The 21,089-nt window shown below is 42.3% G+C and overlaps 1 protein-coding gene across 3 annotated transcripts in view; it reads right to left on the bottom strand.

The window, feature by feature from the left end:
• The window catches only part of FXR1 (FMR1 autosomal homolog 1), a 67,438-nt gene that overhangs the window by 30,867 nt on the left and 15,482 nt on the right, over nucleotides 1–21,089 (bottom strand). For all 3 annotated transcript variants that reach the window (XM_038416995.2, XM_038416997.2, XM_043492454.1), the window contains exons 3-4: nucleotides 13,578–13,671; nucleotides 2,638–2,709 (exon numbers count right to left, since the gene is read on the bottom strand). In XM_038416995.2, the coding sequence (XP_038272923.1) occupies nucleotides 2,638–2,709; nucleotides 13,578–13,671 (166 nt within the window). The remainder of the gene's footprint in view (nucleotides 1–2,637; nucleotides 2,710–13,577; nucleotides 13,672–21,089) is intronic.

Here is a 21,089-nt window from a genome sequence, read left to right on the forward strand (position 1 = left end):
ATACATCTTTTGTGAATTTCAGTTTAGTCCCTTGTTTAGCAAACTTAAATCTGAGAATACCCAGCCAAAGCATCTATAATGAACTCAGAAGTGAATAAAAGCTTGATGATTATATAATTTGCAACAGGTGCAATTCTATCAGTACTTTGCAACGACAAGTAAGGATACAGGAGATCAAAGCATGAAAACAACTCCTACTGTCAATAACTCCGAAAGTTTTGGGAGTCAGAAGGCTAGGTAATTTCTCATTTGTGTATATAATTAAAAACACATTTGTTGAGTTACATTAAAAAAACCCATAGATCACACACCTATGGACATTTATACTGTTTCTCACTATTTAAATCCAAGTCCTCTAACCAAAAACTTTAGTTAACTGGCTGGTAGTAAAATCCCAAGCTGCTGTGACATACAAGAGAAATACATTAGGGCTTGTATTTAACTCCACTGCAGGGGAGTTGACATATGTTCTAATCAGTATCTCTCAATGTCACAAGTTTAATGTGTCTTTTCTTGCCAGCTTGTTCATCCACACAGATCACAATAAGAGAGAAGATACCTAGATAGGTGACTGTCCTTGACAATGGTCTATTTCAAATGACGTGCTTTAAATAACTCCCCAATTCAACAGAAGCAGCAGAAGTACTAACAAAAAGCTAAGCAAAGATCAAAGCCCATAAAATACATAACAAATTTTTTATTCCCAGCCTTCTTTCCTGACTGAGTTTCTGGAGACCTACTACTCGCTAAAGACAAAAAAAATACAGCTTTTCAGTTGGAAAGGGTCACTCCAACTAGTACTCATCATATCAATTCACAATACAGCAATAATATTTTAATGGGACAATGTCAGATATGTAGCCATGATTCACTAAACCTAAATTAAGTGTCTGAGTGTGCAAATCTTTTTTGTGCCTGCAACTGCAATGACTATCTATATGAATAACACACATGGAAGACTAGCAGAATCAGGCTCCTATTTATTACAGCACCACTGCTGAGATAAACATCTTTCAAAAAGCATCTTTGTCCATATTAAAGATTATCACCTTCAATTATTACTGATTTACTGAAAACTTTAGAAATCTAACTTGCTGTTCTAGCTATTTTGGTTATTTCTAGGGCACTCACCACCATAGCCAACTTTCACTTTTTTTGTTGTTTGTATTTTATTCAGTTTCAAAATGAAGTAAGACACTGAACAGTTTTACTTTCCAAATCTCTTGGTTGATGCATAATGCTGTTGTATTTGGATTTCCAATTCAGCAGGGCAATATTTAAGTGCAACTCCACTCCCAATCCCCACTCTGAAAAAAACCAACCCCCAAACTTTTAACTGAAATATGTAATTAATGAAATGTCATCATGTTAGGATTTATAATTTAAGCTCAAAATTCAGTGTATTTTTAACTATTCATGGAAATATATATTTTTTAAAAAAACATGTCCTTGCTGCATTTTAATCAAAACATGGCTGCATTCTCCTAGCGCATAGGAAGAGAAAACAGAAGAGCACTGAAAAATGTTTTGAATAGAAACAACAGATTAGTCTCCTTTCACTAAGCTGAGTGAAATGTAAAGAGAAAAATACAGTAGCACCTCAAAAGTTACAAACACCTCAGGAATGGAGGTTGTTCGTAAATCTGAAACATTCGTAACTCTGAACAAAACATTATGGTGGTTCTTTCAAAAGTTTACAACTGAACATTGACTTAATATAGCTTTGAAACTTTACTACACAGAAGAAAAATGCTGCTCTCTCTCTCTCTTTTTTTAGTAGTTTACATTTAACATAGTACTGTACTGTATTTGGTTTTTTGGAGAGAGGTCTCTGCTGCTGCCTGATTGCGTACTTCTGATTCCAAATGAGGTGTGTGGCTGACTGGTCAGTTCGTAAGTCTGGTGTTCATAACTCTGAGGTTCTATTGTCCATATAAATGATGTGAAGTAACTTAATTATTAGAACTGAATCAAATTTAAAATCTTATCAGGATGTTAGAAACACAGGTAGGAACATTTTTTGCTTTACATATTTTTTTTAACCTCACCAATTATGTTTGCAAAATAGATTGATTTGTTTCAAATTATGTCAGAAGCATACAGATTTACAAGGTACCACACGTAGTCCAGAAATAGTTCATCCAATATACAGACATATAACAGAGTTAGGCATGCAATGTAGTTCTTGCAGAACCTAAACAACCATATCCAAGGTATATTGACTCAAGGTGTGTCAAACACACAAAATGTGGCAAGTATCCAGGAGCCATCCCCATTTACCAAGCAATTTACAAGAAAAAAATATTTACTGTTATTCCCACCTGTGCACAGTCAGCTAGCTGCAAGTTACCATCGCCAAGAGCAGCCTTAATTTATGACCTAACCTGCTATCGTGGTTCTGTGTTGGTAATACTTAACTTTGGGTTCCTCCTTTTTTCAAGCTATGCTTTGTTTCTTTATTAGCAACAACCCACTCTCACCTGCTCTGTTTTTCATGTCCTTATGTCATTATATCACAGTGTCATTTCTCCACCACAAGATATTGCACACAGATTTAATGAGTCTTGCAATATTTACCTTCCATACTTGCTGCACTTCAAACGGGAGCAGACAGTCCTAAGTTTTAAAGTAACTTACCTCTCCTTTCATCATTCGAACTTTTGCCAGCCACCAGCCACAAGGTTCTTGGTCATTTGCTCTTGAGTAAACCTGAAAGGAAATAATACAAGAGGAGCATATTTAAAATATATATATACAATTAAAAAACCTAACGGGTTAAACCAGCAATGAAGCAGAAACGAATCTTTTTCAACTAACCCAGCTAATCACCAAGATAAAAGCCACCAGTAGCAAAAGATAGTGCAATTTAAAACTATTTTTGTATAAAATTCCAGTTAGCCAGTCATATGTGCGTCATCATATAAATTTTCATAACATTGCACTACACAGATTAGGTGTGCAGATTCTGTTAATAATACACAAGGCAGCTTTTTGAGGGGTTTAAAACTAGAGCATAAAAATTTACTCAATAGCATGTGAAGACACATGCTTCACAAAGGCAGTTTCATACTGGATGGAGTGGTACATATATTATCCCTAAAACACAAATATACTTTTTCAAGTTTTTTTTTTTCCCCTCACACCACCATTTACAACCAAGCAGTCTCTGGAGAAAAAGATCTGCACCTTCCTGGCCCATCTTTCCCTATCTGATCCTACCCTGAGGTCAGAAGGCTGAATTTGTGACATCATATTCATTCCCATGGCAAAACCAGTGCTATAAACAGATTGTGATTTACTGCAGAATGAAACAGATGGAAAAGCAGGGTTGTGATAGAGAATGAAAATATTCATGCCATAAAAAAAACAAAAAAACCCAGAAGTAAATGCAGAGAACAGAGTAAACCACTGACCAAACAACATTGGAGTTTAGCACACATTCTCTTTTTCATGTTTAATTCTTAGCAAAAATACATCTTAAAAAACAAAAACAAAACAAAAAAAACACCAAAAAACCAAAACACAACTGTCCCAGTCACATTTAGAAGGAGTGAGGGCTAGCCCTCCTTTGCTCAATGGAATGTAAAATGACACCAGGCCCAAGGGAGGAAAAGACCATGGGAAGAGAGACTGCCGAAGATTTCTACTCTGAAAAACAAAAAGGAAAGCAGCAGCTTAATAGATCTTTTAATATAATGATGGATACTTGGGAGCTCAGCAGACACACAAAATATCTATCCAGAAAGGGTCACAGCAGAGCAATGAAAAGCAATCTCTCTTCTCTAAGGATCAGAATATTTCCAGCACAGCCTTCTCAATGTTTGTTAGTCATTGGAGAAAGGAACCAGGCTTTCGGCTAGAACTCTGATCTAGCACATTTTACTGACAATAGGTCATCAGATTGATCTTGCTTTCACTCTTGATTTACTGCATATTCCCATAGAATTTTATTAGAATGTGGCTAACCGTAACTGCCATAATCAGACATACCACTGTAACTAATAATACATAACTCAGTTCTGTACTCTTAACATTGCTGGGAAGTAGATAAGAATTTCCATTTTAAAGATGGATAAACTGAGGCACTAAGCTAATGGAATTGGTGAAGGTAATACAGTGAGTCAGAAGCCGAACTGGATACAGAATTTGCTTTTCCTCAGACCAGTGTGCTAACTACTAGACTACACCGCTTCTCTGCAAAGCTGTATCTTATAATACATGGGCACAGACCTTTCCTACCCCTAATTTTAGCACCCATTAAAAGAAGTAAAAAGAAAAGGAGTACTTGTGGCACCTTAGAGACTAACAAATTTATTAGAGCATAAGCTTTCGTGAGCTACAGCTCACTTCATCGGATGCATCCGATGAAGTGAGCTGTAGCTCACGAAAGCTTATGCTCTAATAAATTTGTTAGTCTCTAAGGTGCCACAAGTACTCCTTTTCTTTTTGCGAATACAGACTAACACGGCTGCTACTCTGAAACCTGTGATTAAAAGAAGTGCGCAACTTATTCAGAGATACATTTGCCTTTTCTAATAGTGACATTGTTATACTATTGCTTACTTTGCCATTACCAATTTATAAAACTTAGTTTGCTTCTTCATTGATATACTGTGCATTTCTGATAAAGATGTTGAGAGATTCTTGCTGTGTAACTTTGCAGAGCAAATTCCAGGTCACACTGTCTAAGCCTGTGAATGTTCTTTGAACAGTGTTCAGTCAGGATGGAATTTTCCATTGCATTGAGTCTAGATCAATTTACTGTATCAACTCTACTATGCTATTGCGCTTCCCACATGACATTCTCATAAGCAAGTAGGGAAACGTGGACTACATTAATTTACTATAAGGTAGGTGTATAACTGGTTGAAACACCATACTCAACAAGTAGTTAATAGCTATCAGTTATCCCATTAGCTGAAGCGGTAGAGATCTGTGATATGGACCTAAATGTCCAAACCCCATTTCTGACCCAAATTGGGGGTTCCTATGCACAGGCACTGGCTTCCTCTGAGCCCTGTGGGTGTTCAACCCCCAACTCCGCCCCAGGCCCCGCCCCCACCCACCTCCTTCCCCCCAAGTCCCTCCCACCTCTTCCCACCCCAGGCCTTGCCCCCAACTCTGCCCTGCCTCTTCCCACCCAGTTCCTCCCACTCGTGCCCTCCATCCCCGCTCCTCCCCCACACCGTTTCCTGCACACCACAGAACGGCTGATCGCGGTGGGTGTTTTGCTTTATTTTTACTGCTACTACAGCCAACATGGCAAGCAATTTTTATTTCCATTTATGTGCCAGCATAATCTTTTATATTAGCTGTGCAGGAGGAGAGGGAGGGATTTCACACTTTTTTGGTGTATCAGGATAAAAACCTGGCATGTTTTTCATTTTTCTATTAATTTAATTTTTGTGTGAATATATTGCTCTGGAAAAGATGTCAGATCAGCAGTCCTGGAAACTATGGAACAAGCAGAATAAGCAGCAGTAGTTACACTATCCCAGCAACATGTTTACTCCCTGATCTGCAGTTACCATCACTGGGAACATGAGGGTAGATGAGTTTTTATGGCTCAGTCAATCACTAGCCTTCAGCGGAGGCTGTTGCTGAGGGCACCAATTAGTTTTAACAGGTATTTTTATTGATGGTCACTCTTACTCATTATTAAATAAACTCTGAATCTTGCCAAATTCATTTCTCATAGGCCATTGCAGCTTTTAGTCATTCTTGTTTTAAAAGGTTTACTTGAACTGGCAAGTCAGAAATGAACGACTCCATATCTTACTATTAAGTGCCCTTTTAATCATTCCTCTTGGTTTGGTTTAATACACACTGGCAGTGCTCTTTTAAAAAATAAAGATTAAAGAGAAAAAGAATGTCACAACTGTACTGAATGTACTGTGCTAAGAACACAGGATGATATATCATAAATCAAAATGAAATGCCACACTGTTATACATGACCTCTTCAGTTTCCTACCTACTATATACAAAGACAATTTTATTTATTTGCAGCAAAACTCACTAGGTAAGCCACATAATTAGGGGGTCTGTCAACATCTCAGGTTTTCCTGCAAATTTAAACCCCTAATAGTATAAATTTATTATGGTTTAAGAAAATTTAAAAACTATGGTTCCCCAGGTAATTGCAACTTAAATCCAAGTCCTCTCTTGGCACTATACAATCTATTCCAAAATATTAGCAGATAAAATATGACTTCCACTGTAATTTTTGATCTATAGTAGAGTTTATTATGCTGTTACCATATGTTTTTACATGTGTACAAACAAATGTGATTATCCAACTATTCTACAGTCATATTAAAGGTTTACTCTACAAGAAGTGCATGGGCACATGGGCAACTCCTGCCTTGGGTCCGATCCTGTGGCACAAGAGATGGCACCAGCCTCAGTTTCCCCGTCAGAGTCCCCAGTAATCCCATGAGAGGTTATCTTGCTTAAATAATACTCTTTCTTGGGGCCAGTTATTACCAAAACATAGTTCAAATAATCCCCAACAAAAGTCCCAAACCTAGCCAACTTCTTACGCCCAGCATATACAGTGCTTAAAACCCCATTCTTCATCTCTGCTGAGAGTCCTTCCATGGCATACTCCAGTGTCTTCCACCTAGGCACTTCATCGCTCCTCTCCTTTCCTTTTACCAGGACAACCACCCCAACCCTTCTAGCTAGAGTGCATGCTCATCCCAGTAAGAACCCATCCCCAGCCTCTCTGCTGGGAGTCTTTCAACCCTCTGGCTCAAGCTCTTGGAGAAGTCAGAGGGTAAGTCCCTCCGCTGCTTCCCTGCCTTCGGCTTGCTCCAGCTCTTGACTTTGGCTCTCCAGATTGAATGTTCTCCTCATGCTGTTCTCCTGTCTTCAGGTCTCTCCAGTCCCGGCTCTTTGGCTTGGGGAGGTCAAATACCAAACCCCTTCTGCTGCTCTCCACCCTTCAGCCTTCCCTCAGGAACCATCTACGGCTTTCTGCTCTCACCTATCGTTTCCTGACTTGCTCAGGCAGAGGTCTTAGGCAGCTGACTCACCAGGTCTCTCTCCCTCTCTATAGCCCAGGTACCCTCTTTTAAGACCCTGATAGGGTCAGCTGATGAATCACAAGTACACGGGCCTCTTCCTTCTTAAAGGACCAATGCCACTCTGTGCTTGCATGCAATACTGATAAAAAATGCATTTCTTTAAATTAAATCTTTGAATTACACAATTCCATGCATATAAAAAATTATTCATTTGGACTTTCTGCAGGGAAAGTCTAAGAAATCAAGCACTCGCACATCATGAAACTTCAAAAAGTTTGAATGCTCTAGCTCAACCCTTATTGTACATTTTATATATAGGCATTAAAATATCTCTATTACTATAATTTATAAAAATGAAAATTTCTTACTCTTAAACAGAGCATATAATACCATGCTATATTACTAGGTTACCACTTATCAAAGAACAATACTTTTCATTAACATAGACTCCGCTCCTCCATGTGGTGCTCCAAGATCCATACAGGTACAAGTCTCTGAATACCCACATCTCATTGCAAAATGAAATGGTTACTTACAGCAATGCTCAAATAAATTTGTTAGTCTCTAAGGTGCCACAAGTACTCCTTTTCTTTTTGCGAATACAGACTAACACGGCTGCTACTCTGAAACTTTGCAGAAATTGTGGTTGTTTGAGAGGTCATGCAGATGTGTATTCCACCTAGGTGTGTGCACACCCAGTGCACCAGAGCTGGAGAATTTTGCCTAGCAATACCTGGCACTTGCACCTCAGGCTCACAGCCCCTGCCCTGGCTATATGAGGCTGCACCGCTTTGATCCCCCCCCTCAGTTTCTTTGCACTGAATGCCAAGAGACCGGACTCTGCTGTGAAGGGGATGGAGGGTTGGTCGTTGAACACACATCTGCATCACACCCCGAAAAACCACAGTTACAGTAACTGTTTCCTCTTCTTCTTCAAGTAGATGCAGCTGTGTAGTCCACTTAAGATGACTCACAAAGAGTACCCACCCCAGGAGATGGGGCTTGCAGACTGCAGTCCCGCCCTACCAAAACTTGCATCCGCTCTGATGTAGTAATAGCATAATGGTTTGTGAATGTATGTATCAATGACCACGTAGCAGCCTTGACAATGTCCCATATCAAGACATTACTGAGGAAAGCTACTGATGTTGCTTGCACTCTCATAGAATAAGCTCTCACCCACTGAGGAGGTATAGCTGAAGCTATTTCATATGCAGTCCTGATACGGGATGTCTTCCAATTAGAGCTCATCTGGAAAGAGATAGCTTGCCCCTTCATGTGATTTACATATGACACAAACAGACAAGGCAAAACATGAAACTGTTTACTACTATCCAGGTACAAGGCTAGACATGGCCTGACATCTAATATATGGAGACGCTGCTCCTCTGTAGATGAATGTGGCTTTGAAAAGAACACAGGTAATAATATATACCACTTGGTTCAAATGAAACTGAGAAACCGCCTTAGAAAAAATTTTTGGGTGTGGTTATCAAGTCACTTTGTCCCTTGAGAATTGTGTATAAGGAGACCTCTGCCATCAGAGCCTTCAACTCTGACTCTCCTTGCAGATGGTATTGTTATCAGGAACTCAGTCTCCTGACAAAAGCAGAAAGGGACAAGATGCATGGGGATCGAACAGAGGTCCCATCAAAGCCACTAGGACGATGTTAAGGTCCCACAGAGGAATAGCTCCCAGACCAGAGAAGGATGGAGACAAAGAAGCCCTTTTAAGAATCTTGTTCCCATGGCATTTGAGAAGACTGATCCTCCCTGAATGAGAGAGGATGAAATGCTGATATTAACTGCCAGATGCACTCTCAATAAGCTAAGTGCAAGGTCCAATGACTGAAGGTGCAGCAAGTACTCCAAGGATGTCCTGGATAGAAACCTGCATAGGTTGAATTCCATGGGCCAATGGGCACATCAAAAACTGCTTCTATTTCACCAAATAAGCCATTCTGGTAGAAGGCTTTCTACTGTTGAGTAGGAACTTCTGAACAGCTGCTGAACACTGCTCTTCCTCCTCATTCAACCATGAAACAGCTATACCATGAGAGGAAGGAGCAAGGGAGGCTGAACTGACCGTGTGAGAAGGTCAGAGAACCAGCACTGCCTCAGCTATGCCGGGGCAATGAGAACGAGCTTGGCCCAATCCGCCTTCAGCTTGAGGATGACTTGTGGGATGATTAAGATCAGAAGAAAAGCATACAGGAGAGCCGAATGCCAGCTGAGGTGAAAAGTGTCAGTTAGGGAGCCCGGACTGAGGCCCCCTCAAAAGCAGAACAGACATTCATAGAAAACAGGTCTATCATCAAAATGTCCCAAGCTGCGAAGATGACCCGGAGGACACCTGGCCTTAGGGACCACTTGTGACTCAGAAAAACATTCCTGCTGAGATGGTCTGAAAGATGATTCTGGACCCCGGGCAAGTGGTCGGCTATCAGAGTGATACTCTCCTGAATGCAAAACTGCCACAATCCGATTGTCTCTTGGCAGAGCACCCTTGAGTGTGCTCCCCCTTGCCTGTTCACATAATACATCACATGGTATTGTTGGTAAGTATGTGAATCACTGAGCCCATGATATGGTCCAGAAAAGTGACAGACATTGTAGATGGCAAGAAGCTTCAGCATTTTGATATGCCGTGAGACTTCCTGCTCTGACCACAGACACTTAATTTTCAGCAACTCTAGATGTGCTCCCCAGCCCATCAGGGAGGCATGAGTGACAACAGATCAGGTTGTTAAGGATTGGATGAAGGGATGACAAATTCTCCAGAAACGTCCACCACCAATCATCCCACAAGTCATCCTCAAGGAGTCCAGGACCAGTGGAGGGAGATGGACCAATTTGTACAAGGGGCGAAGAGTTAAAGTAAATTGTCCTGAGCCACACTTGAAGGGGGCAAAAACACAATCTTGCAAACTGGACCACCTGCATGCAAACAGACATGTGGTTCAAGAGCCCATCTGAACTGTCCTGGAAGCTGAGACCGCAGACTGAGGCAAAGGTGGCGAATTGCCTTAAAACAGTCGGTGGGCAAAAATGTTCTTGAACTCAGTCTTCTAGGGCCACAATGAACTCGATTTTCCGAGTGTGAACAAAAGTTCACTTCCCAGTACTTAGGATGAGACCCAGACAGTCAAGCAAAAAAGCCAGTAGAAAGAGGACCTGCTTAAGGAATAGTATCTCGTGAGAGGGGGCCCTGAAAAGGGATTGAAAGGAACTGTATGGCATAGCCCAATTGACGGTGCTTAGGACCCAGTTGTCAGTGATGATTGAGCCCCAAGCATTATGCAAATGAGCCTGCCTGTCCCCAAACAGAGGGGACAGGGGAAAAGGTGCCATGACTAGATCACTGTTCTGGAGTCAAAATGGATGCTAGGGGGGCACCTAGGGAAAGCATGTCTATTGGCCAACCCCAGACTTGAATGCCTCCTCCTCTGGGACCTATGCCCCTTTCTGGGATAGTCCTGTTATCTCTGGGGAGGGAAAGCTGCCCAAATGTGCACTGCCAACGATACTGCTGTTGACCATCATAGTGGCGGTCTCTGCACTGCCAATGTGTACACTCCCAAGAGCCTAAGATAGTTCTACGGTCCTTGAAGAAGTTAAGAATTCATCCATCTTGTCCAAAAAAAAAGCACTCAACCATCAAAGCGTAAATCCTCTATAGCCCGCTGCACATCAGGCGCAATGGCCATATTCTGCAACCAGGACACACTTCTCATGGTCACTATCGAGGCCATCACTCTGGCCCAACTATCCATGACGTCCAGTGCAGACTGCAACTAAGACTTAGCCACCCAGCAACTTTTGGTGATAAATGCCCAGAATACTTCCCTGGTCTTCAAACTTCAAACATAGCCATCCAGTTCACAAAATCTTATTTCGACAGCAATGTCTACTAGTTAGCAATCCACATAAGCAAGGAAGAGGAGGTGTAAATATTCCTATCCATCAGGTCCATCTGTTTAACATGCTTAACCTTAGAAGTGGACTTAAATCTGCTTTGCCAGACTCTATCATTCACTGTGTTTACAACCAGGGAATTTGGGGTCAGATGGGTATAAAAACCTTCAAATCCCTGCACTGAGACAAAACAGCATTTCTCCAAACACTGTGAAGCCGGCATGTTCCAGATAACTCTAGCAGGCTCTAGGAGCACATCATTAATAGGGAGAGCAACTCTCTGAGAGGAACTGGAGTCAACAGTACAGATCTCTGACCTCCCTGTCTGGTACTGGAGAGTGGTTAATGGGACCTACTCCATCCCATGTACCAGCATTCACACCGTGGTAGTCTGCGCTCCTTCTGCAGGAGACAGATGAGTCCCCACGCGAACTAAAGAGGCCTTGATCAGTCTTATATAACCTTTTTGTCGGTACACTCAACAGGGAGTGACTCCTATGTCTCTTCAGAGAGGCGCTGAATCCAGAGCATGGAATGATAACACTCTTCGAACCCGAGAGCAACCTCCGATCCAATTTAAACCTCGGTGCCGAAGCAGGCCGCATGGTGTGTCCAAGTAGGCTGCTTTAAACAAAGATCCACCTGAGTCCATTTCGTGAATGATTTGCAAATCAAACACCATCCATGTGGCTTAGCCTAAGCACAGAAAGCACCACATGTGGGGATTAATTGCCGGGGATCGCTCCCTCACATAATGGGCAATGTTTAAATTCTGGTGAGGATATCACTAGGGGTATATTTAAATGAAAGTTAACGAACACTAAATCTAATTAACACTATATTAAGAGTACTAATTAATTATATACAACTAGAAAAAAAGGAATATAGAGATTGTGAGGTTAAGAACCACACAGAGCTCCAACTCCAGCTACTGGCAGTAAGAAGGAACTGGGTGTGGGGAGAGGGAGGAGAGAGGGTTGTCAAGGCAGTGCTGTCTCATTTAACCAGGGGAGGGGCTATGAGCAGGAGCCACAAGTGCTGCCTCCTATGGGTACTGATAGGAGGCATTCCCTGGCTCCAGTGCACTGGGCGCGCGCACCCCCCCCCAGTGGAACACAAGGCTGGATCTACTCAAAGAGGAAACCTTAGTCAAATATGTTTTTTTTAAAGTTGTATTTGTATTAAAGGAACCCTAACTTGGACAAACAAAATCACGTTTCACAGTACATTTTCTCTCATAAATATTTTACATATTATTTATTCAAAGAGCAAAATAAAACATTCGTTATAAAATTAACTTGAATTTGAAACACTTTCACAACTTTCTAGGATGCACAAAGCTTGTTTACACAGTGAGTTACTGTGCAGCAACACAGTGCGTGAATCTACAGCGAATAAGCTTGCTGTGCACTAAATTACCGTGTGAAAACTACTACAGCAGAGTAAAAGTCCTGGGGGGAGGGGAAGGGAGTGTGTGTGTGGTGGGTTTTTTGCCACACCTCACAACACGCAGACTCCATGAACATTTAAAAAAAAATCAAACTACAAAACACACGAACAAAAGTCATCAACCAATTTCAAATGTTCCTAACTTTAAATTTACTCAACATGAGCTTCCTTCAAACTTGGCTTTATCCTTGAATCTACCATAAATGAGTTCAGTCATCGAAGTGCAAAATTTCAGATTCAAACTTATGGGGAAACTTTTTTCTTCTCCCACATTTACATAACTCAAGCACAGATGAGCTTTTTCACGGATGAGCTTTTGTTCAAACTTTCAAAAAACAAAATCACCCCTTGGCTGAGATAAAACATGGAAAAATTCAGCTCCAAAAGAATTTATTTGAGGTCATAACCAACTGAAAAAGCAGAATTAGAATGGAAGCTGGAATTCAATTTTTAACTATGTGAGCTAACCAACCACAATATAGTCATATAAAGCACTAATATACAGTTTCAGATTTTCAAAACACACACATTAACCTCAATACTACCTAAGTGAACTAGTAAACAGTATGCACATTTTACAGGTGAGGAAACAGAAGGTTAAGGACCTGATCCTGTACCACTGAATTCAATTGGAATTTTGCTATCGACCTCAATAGGCACAGGTTCAAAGCCTATGGGCAAGTCAGAAGTGCAGTCAGGATCAGACATCAAGTTCCTAACACAGCTGGTTCTTTTTGACCAAAAATGGCTTTTTAATTAAATGGAAATTTTCAGTAAGAAATTTCTGTTTTATGGAATTTTTATGGGGATGAGGGGGTCATCATTTTTGATTTTCAGCAGTTTTTGAGAAAACGTGAAAAGCTCCATGAAAATTTTTAATGAAAAAGGTTTATTTCCTATGATTTTTTTAAACTGAAAATAATTTTTTCAACCAATTTCTTCTATATTGTAACTTCTAGTTCATAATAACCATATTCCATCTACTCAACCAGTCTACATTTCAAAAAGTACAATCATTACTAGTGACAGACACTACATATATTAGATGTTCACTTTTAAAGCTTAACTCTACTTTTTCTTGTGACTATAATCAGTATTAACATTATTATTATATTAACATTATCCCGTCTGAACAGTTACTTCCACAGGAGGGCAAGCTAGGAAGGAAACATGACCGTCAACTCACCTCCACTTCATCGCCTTCTCCTATTTCTTTCTTGATATCAGGTGGAGGTGGTAATCTGACTTCATTAAAAGGAACCTGGCGCTCTGGTTGCCAACTGAAAGTTGAATAGATATTTCATTGATTATTTCAAGAACTAATCCTGGTCTGGCAAGCCTTAAAAATATTCATTGACACAATTCATTCTTAAAATATGTTCACTGTTTAAAATTCAGTTCTGTATTTCTTATTAATTTATAAGTTGTATTGTGGCAGTGCCTACAAGCCCTCACCATGAACCAGGATTCCATTGTGGTAGGCAGTCTATAAACACAGTACAAAAGATTATAAACTCTTTGGAGCAGGAACAATCAACAAAAGTTTAATTTCTAAGAATTTTAGAAATTAAACTTACTATCTGACTTGACAATCTATTTGGAAAAAAATAGTTCTGTATGAAACTTTTATATGTAACTATAGTAAATACAACACAGGAGGAATTAGAGAAAAATATTTCTTCATTTTTTTTTCCTGTTTACTTTTGTGCATTTTATATCACTTTGCATATAATCACTCTTCCTGCATGTAGCCAAGTCAGTTTTTCCCTTGCTGAAAAACTTCTTACAAACATCAGAGGAGCAGAAAAAGCCTTATGATTTTTTTAAAAATTCAGGATATTATATTTAAAAGGTTGTTACATCAAAAGCTGATGCTGCTCAAAACAGTTCCAGGAACTGTTTAAGCGGGTTGCCCAAGCCAGGACATCCTGTTGGAGGGAGTGCAGAAATCTGGTCCTTTCCAGGTAAAACGTTAACGCCCGCCTGATGTCCAATGTGTGCAAGATGGTCTCTGCTGGAGTCTCATGAGGCTTGGGATAGAACGCAAGAAGATGGATTGGTTGGTTCATATGAAAGGATGATGTTACCTTCAGTAGAAATTTTGGGTTCGGGCACAGCATGACCTTATCTTTGAAGAATACTATGTAGAGAGGATCGGCCATGAGCGCCCCGCTCTCATTCACCTGTATGGCGGAAGTAATGGTCACCAGAAAGGCCACTTTCATGGATAAATGCAGCAGGGAACAGGTAGCTAAGGGTTCAAATGGCAGTCTGGTGAGGCATTTTAACACCAGATTGGGGTCCCAGGCCGGGGTAGGTAGGTGAACTTCTGAGTAAATGTTCTGGAGTCCTGTGAGGAAGCGTTTAGTAACTGGAAGTCCGAAGATCGAATTGCCATCAATCTCATGCTGGAATGCAGTAATGGCCACAAGACGGACTTTGATTAAGCTTGTTGCTAAACCCGAGCATTTCAGCTCCAGTAGGTATTCCAACATGAATGGTAGCAGTGCTGCGGAGGCTGTTGAGTATTTTTCTTGACACCAGGAGGAGAATGGCTTCCATTTTTGAAGGTAAGTGTTGTGTGTGGCCACTTTCCTGCTGTTTAGTAACACCTCTTTAACTTCTTCCAGGCAGGCTAGTTCGCCATGATGGAACCATGCAGGAGCCACACTTGTAGGTGGAGTTTCTCCGGATTTGGGTGAAGAGTGTGATCATTGTTCTGAGACAGCATGTCCAGACAACCACGGAGAGCTTGAGAGGTGCATATCACCATGCGCATCATGTAAGGAGGTTGTACCATGCTTGTCTGGGCCATATTGGGAGTATGAGGAAAACCTTGGCCTTGTCTGTTCATATCTTGCGTATCATGCGCGATATCACTGGAATTGGTGCGAAAGCGTACATGAGGTATGCATATCATGTGATGAGAAAGGCATCCCCCATTGACCAGTGTCCCCATTCCCACTCTCAAGCAGAACACTGAACATTTGCTCTTCATTGGGGATGCGAACAAGTCAATGAGGGGAGTGCCCCACTGGTGGAAAATGGAGAGCAAAACTCTCCTATTCATTTCCCATTCGTGGTCTTGAGAAAAGTACCTGCTTAGCGTGTCCGCTGTTGCGTTCTGACAGCTGGGAAGGTAGGAGGCCGAAATGTTTATTTTGTGGTGTATGTACCAGTTCCACAGTTTCATGACTTCGGTGCACAGCGAGATTGAACGCCCCTTGTCAATTGACCTGTGGCAAAAAACGCAGGCAATGTTGTCAGTCATGATGCAAATGGATTCACTCTTTATGTGCAGTATACAGGCACCGTGGACTAGGCGCAATTCTAGTCGATTGATGTGTAACTGAGTCTCCACAGGAGACCATTTGCCTTGAACCGTGCATAGGTGCATATGAGCAAAGAGTCATGATTACTACTGAAGGGGGCTCCTGTTGGAACAGGATGCCCATGCATACATTTTCTGGTCTTGTCCACCAGTGTAGATAGTCCAGGACACTGGGTGGTATTGTAAGTCGTTTGTGCAGGCTGTGCTTGCTGAGTATGTATACCGAGCTCAGCCAACCCTGAATGCAGCACATATGTAATCTTGCATGTCGTACCACAAATGTTGTGGCTGCCATGTGTCCTAGCAGTTGCAGGATGGTACGAACCAGTATTAGGAGACTGAATCTCACCTCTGAGATAACGTTTGTCAGAGTTGTGAATCTGTTCAGGGGCAGGGATGCTTTGGCTTCTGTGGTATCGAGATGTGCCTCAATGAAGTCCAGTTGTTGGACAGAGACTAGAACGGATTTTCATTCGTTCATCTATAGTCCAAGATCCCTGAATAGTGTGATCATCGTCTGGACTGAGTCCAGTGCTTCTTGTTGAGTTGGGTCTTCGAGAAGGCAATCTTCCAGGTAAAATCATTATTCCCTGTTTGCGAAGATGTGCCACTAATACACCTAGGGTTTTGGAGAAAAAAAACTCTTGGTGTGATGGATAGGCCGAAAGTTAAAGTACTCTGTTCTGGAAGTGTGTCCCCTACTGTGAAACGCAGGAATTTCCTGTGAGCGGGGTGTGTAATAACATGAAAATAAGCATCTTGGAGGTCAAGGACTGAAAACCAGCCCCCCTTTTGCAGCACTGGAAGTATCATGCCCAGTGTCACCATTTTGACCTTTTGAGTGTGTACGAATTTGTTGAGTTTCTGGAGATTCGAGATAGGTCTCCATTCCCCATTCTTCTTCTGGCTCAAGAAGTAGAACCCCTTCCCATGTATTGCAAAGATACTCATTTCATGGCACCTAGTTGTAGAAGATGATCGACTTCTTGTCATAACAAATGACAATGAGAAGGGTCCCTGCAGAGGGACAGAAATAGAGGTGGGGTAGGTGGTCGGGAGGTAAAAGGGAGGGTACATCCCGATCGTACAATCTCTAACACCCATTGGTCCATTATTATTGACACCCAGATGCGGTAGAATGGGCAAAGACCATGCCCAAAGGATAAGGATGGATCAGGTGAAAGCACGGCCTGGTGAGGGTAGTCATCCAGACCCTCAACCAAAACTTCAAAATTGTGGCTTGGGCAGAGCCGATTGAGAAGTTGATGGTTGAGCTTGAGGTGCTCTCCGTCGCTGCGACCGTTGGCGATGTCTTTGGTTCTCGTACTGTCACTGTTGTTGCTTTTGGTTGGAAGAGGAATCCCTGTTCCTTTGCAGATGGAGCGTAGTTCCCCAAAGTGTGAAGGGTGAGTTGAGAATCCTTCACTGAGTGGAGCACTTCAGCTGTCTTCTTCTAAAAGAGCTTCTCTCAGTTGAAAAGTAGATCCTCGAACTTGAGTTGGAGCTCTCTAGGTATGCCACAGGATTGTAACCAGGATGTTTGTCACATAACCACAGCCACAGCCGTGATTCTGGTTGCCATGTCCATGACGTGCAAACATGCTTGGAGAGCTGCTTTAGCTGCGAGTTGACTCTTGTTTACAATGGCCTGGAATTGTGATTGTTTCTCCTCGGGGAGCTCTGCTGTGAACGAGCTGAGTTTCCCATAATTATCATATTTAACCAGCGAGGCTGAATAGTTTGCAACTCGGAATTGTAATGTTGCTGAGGAATAAATTTTTCATCCAAAGAGGTCGAGCCTCTGGTGTTCTTTATCTTGTGGGGTTGATCTAAACTGTTGTTGTTTGCAGCATTCATTAGCGGCATCAACCACCAAGGAGTTAAAGGGCGGGTGCAAGAAGAGGAAGTCCACCCCTTTGACGGGGACATAATACTTTCTATCCACCCTTTTGCACATCAGCGGAATTGAGCCTGGTCTCTGACTGTCTCTGATCGTTCTAAGATCACATCATTGATGGGCAGAGCGATTCTGGAAGTAGATGCAAGTTGTAAGATTTGTACCAGCTTGTGCTGGTTTGTCTGCACTTCCTCCAACGGGATGTCCTGGCTTTGAGCAACCCGCTTAAACAGTTCCTGGAACTGTTTGAAGTCATCCACTGAGGAAGGTGGCGGTGGCATGATTGCCTCATCTGGAGAGAAGAAAGAATTGTGAGCAGGAGATGTCGCTTCCTGATCAGTGGCTGTTTCTGTGTTGTCCCCAACATTCTGAGCCTTCATTGGTTGCAGGGTGGGAGATGTAAGATTAAACCTCAGCTCGCCTCTATGAGCCGTGGCTGGCCTGGATTGGAGATCCCGGAAAGTTGCCCAGGGTTCCCAATGTGCCCATTGCTTTGGAAAGGCCATCGGTCAACACATCCATGGTGGCCCGTAAAAAAGCTGGTTATGAGGGTATTTAGGACCCATCTGGCTTCAGGCTGGTCGTGGGTCTTTTGGTGATGAGTGGTGCGGCAAGGAAGCGCATGGCTCCTGCACATTATCGTCATCACTGGACAAGTGTACCATGCCGTGAGAAGTATGGGGATCTCTTCCATAACTTACAGGAAAGCCCTCAGTACTGAGCAGCGGGGACTGCAGTGCCGATGATACAGCCAAGTCTGTTTGTTGCAGTAAATTCTGAGGCAGTTCTGATGTTGGTGCCATCAGCGCCAATTGGAGTGCTCTCGTCGGTGCCCTCAGATGTAGTGTTGATTTAGGCACGTCTCCTGTCCCTGCAGGGAGGGCGCCCAGAGAGGAGGTCCATTAGTCTGGCTCTGGTTGGAGAGATTTCTCCATCAGCTTCATTTTTAAGGGAAGATCTCGGTCATGCCGAGCTCTCGCTTTCAGATTACTGCAGCAGCCGAATTTTTGCGGGACATGCATCTCCCCAAGTCATTGGACACACACAGAGTATTCATCTGAAATGGGCACTGGTATGCGGCAAGAACCGCATCACTTAAAGCCTGGGGAGCCAGGCATCTCTGATGGTTAACCGACCCCTGTGCGGGGAGGTAAGTTGGGAAAGTAAACTTTTTTTTGCTCTTAAATCTATCACTAAGACTAACTAACACTAACTATAACTTACAAAAGACTAACTAACCATATAAACTGCTATCTTCTAAAAGGTTTGGCAAGAGTAACGAACACTGCCCCTGAGCTCCTTCTTCAGCAGAGGACAGTTGAGAAGGAATTGGAGCGCTCGGGTTGTTCGTGCGCTAGCTGTGGCACCAATGGCATCGCAAGACACCTCCTGCGCACGCACGACACGCACAGACACTGCTACCATAAATCGCCGACTGACGGTGCCAGGACGCATCAACACCTGAAGTGGAGCACCCACAAGGACAGCACTTGAAGAAGAAAGGAGGATACCTTGCATCATGTCAGGAATTCATACTCTGCAAATGACACATGGCAAATCACTATATGTAACTGAAGGAAGAAAAGAGAAAATGCTTTCCTCTCAAAGAAATCGAGCCTTTTGAAATCCTTATCCTTGAGAGTCGCTCTCACTGGGCTCAGTTACCTAGCTTTCTCTCAGACTGCAGAGACTATTAGTATCCCTGGTATTGGAAGACTATAAAATTGTTAGAAGCCTCTTTATGGCACTTTATATTGTTTCCGCTCCTCCATTTTCTGTAAGGGCAATGGCAGCAGTGGCCTAACCATAGAATTGTAGCTGGCTCTAGGAGGCCCTCATTTATGGGCAAAGTTATCCTGCCAAGAGAAAGGAGTACAAAATATTGACTATCTAACAGGCCTCTTCTTTGATTACTGATGCCTCAGTTTCTTACATATTAGCTGAGAATAATTATTTAAAGGCCTGAAGGTCATCAGGTGCTGGAATTGGCACAGAGACCTTCTCATCGGGGACATAGATGACTAGTCTTTGGGAGAGGTTGCAGAACATTGGTTGTTCCAGACCTATTTTTTCCTCTTGTTCTTCTTTGTCTCCATCCAGGATGGCAGCAGGTATGGCTCGTATAAATGGTCCTGAAGTCAGTGTTGCAGAAAAAAAAAAGAGTCTGTGTTTATGTGAGACACCTGGTCCAAAGGTACTAGACAGGAGCCCTAGTATGACCAACACAACCAAGGTAGTACATAGTTGATTAGGCTTACAATGGGCAAGTCAGCACTCTGAAATTAGTCTCTCTGGCTTGGAGGGATGAACCATCTTCAGATCCAGGGGAGAGAGGAGGTGAAGGTTTCCATCTGGAAGGTGTAGAAATGGTATGCTTGGAAGAGGAAGAAAACATCTCCTCAATTGGTGATGATCTTTGGGAAGATGTTAGTACTAGGAATGCTGTTGATGCAGAGGTAGATTTTGGAAGCAGAGGCTCTTGCCAATCCCTTACTGGTACCAATCTTGGATGTCATTTTCCTGGTGAGAGGAGCACTGATAGACTTGGTGGGTCTTTGTGGACAGTCCTGTCCTGGAGCTCCGACTTTGATCTTCAGGATCTGAGGTGCTCTTCAATGATAGCTCTAGAAGACTTCAAACAGATGCCCCTAGATTTTCTTATCCTTTTGGAAAACAATCACCAGACTAAGCAACAACCAAGTACAAGGCATGACAGACAGCAGCTGTGGCCATCTGTGAGGGGAATCAGATGGTCATAAGATGGGCAGAACTTAAAGCCTGATGGCTTTGGATCTGTCATTACAGGCAGTAGTGGAAACAGGCACCAAACAGAATTCATAAAGAAACAGATTTTTGGAAATAAAACAAGAAGAAAGAGGAGAAAATTTTAGTATGGAATCAATTCTGACTGACCTAAGCTAAACTAAGGAAATTCTACGAGGAAGTGAGAGACATAAGAACATAAGAATGGCCACAGTGGGTCAGACAAATGGTCCATCTAGCCTAGTATCCTGTCTTCTGACATGATCAATGTCAGACGCTTCCGAGGGAATGAAAAGAACAGGGTAATTATCAAGTGATCCATCCTGTTGTCCAGTCCCAGCATCTGGCAGTCAGAGGCTTAGGGACACCCAGAGCACGGGGTTGCATTCCTGACCATCATAGTGAATACCCATTGATGGACCTATCCCCCCTGAACTTATCTATTTCTTTTTTTGAACACTGTTGTACTTTTAGCCTTCACAACATCCCCGGACAATGAGTTCCACAGATTGACTGCGTATTGTTTGAAGAACTACTTCCTTATGTTGGTTTTAAATCTGTTGTCTATCAATGAAATTATAAGTGACTCCTGGTCCTTGTGTAATGCAAAGGGGATAACATTTCCTTATTCACTTTCTCCATACTAGTCATGATTTTATAAACTTCTATCATATCTCCCCACACCTCATCATCTTTTTTCCAAGTTG

This window comes from Dermochelys coriacea, chromosome 9, assembly GCF_009764565.3.
Source record: "Dermochelys coriacea isolate rDerCor1 chromosome 9, rDerCor1.pri.v4, whole genome shotgun sequence".
Classification (NCBI taxonomy): domain Eukaryota; kingdom Metazoa; phylum Chordata; order Testudines; family Dermochelyidae; genus Dermochelys; species Dermochelys coriacea.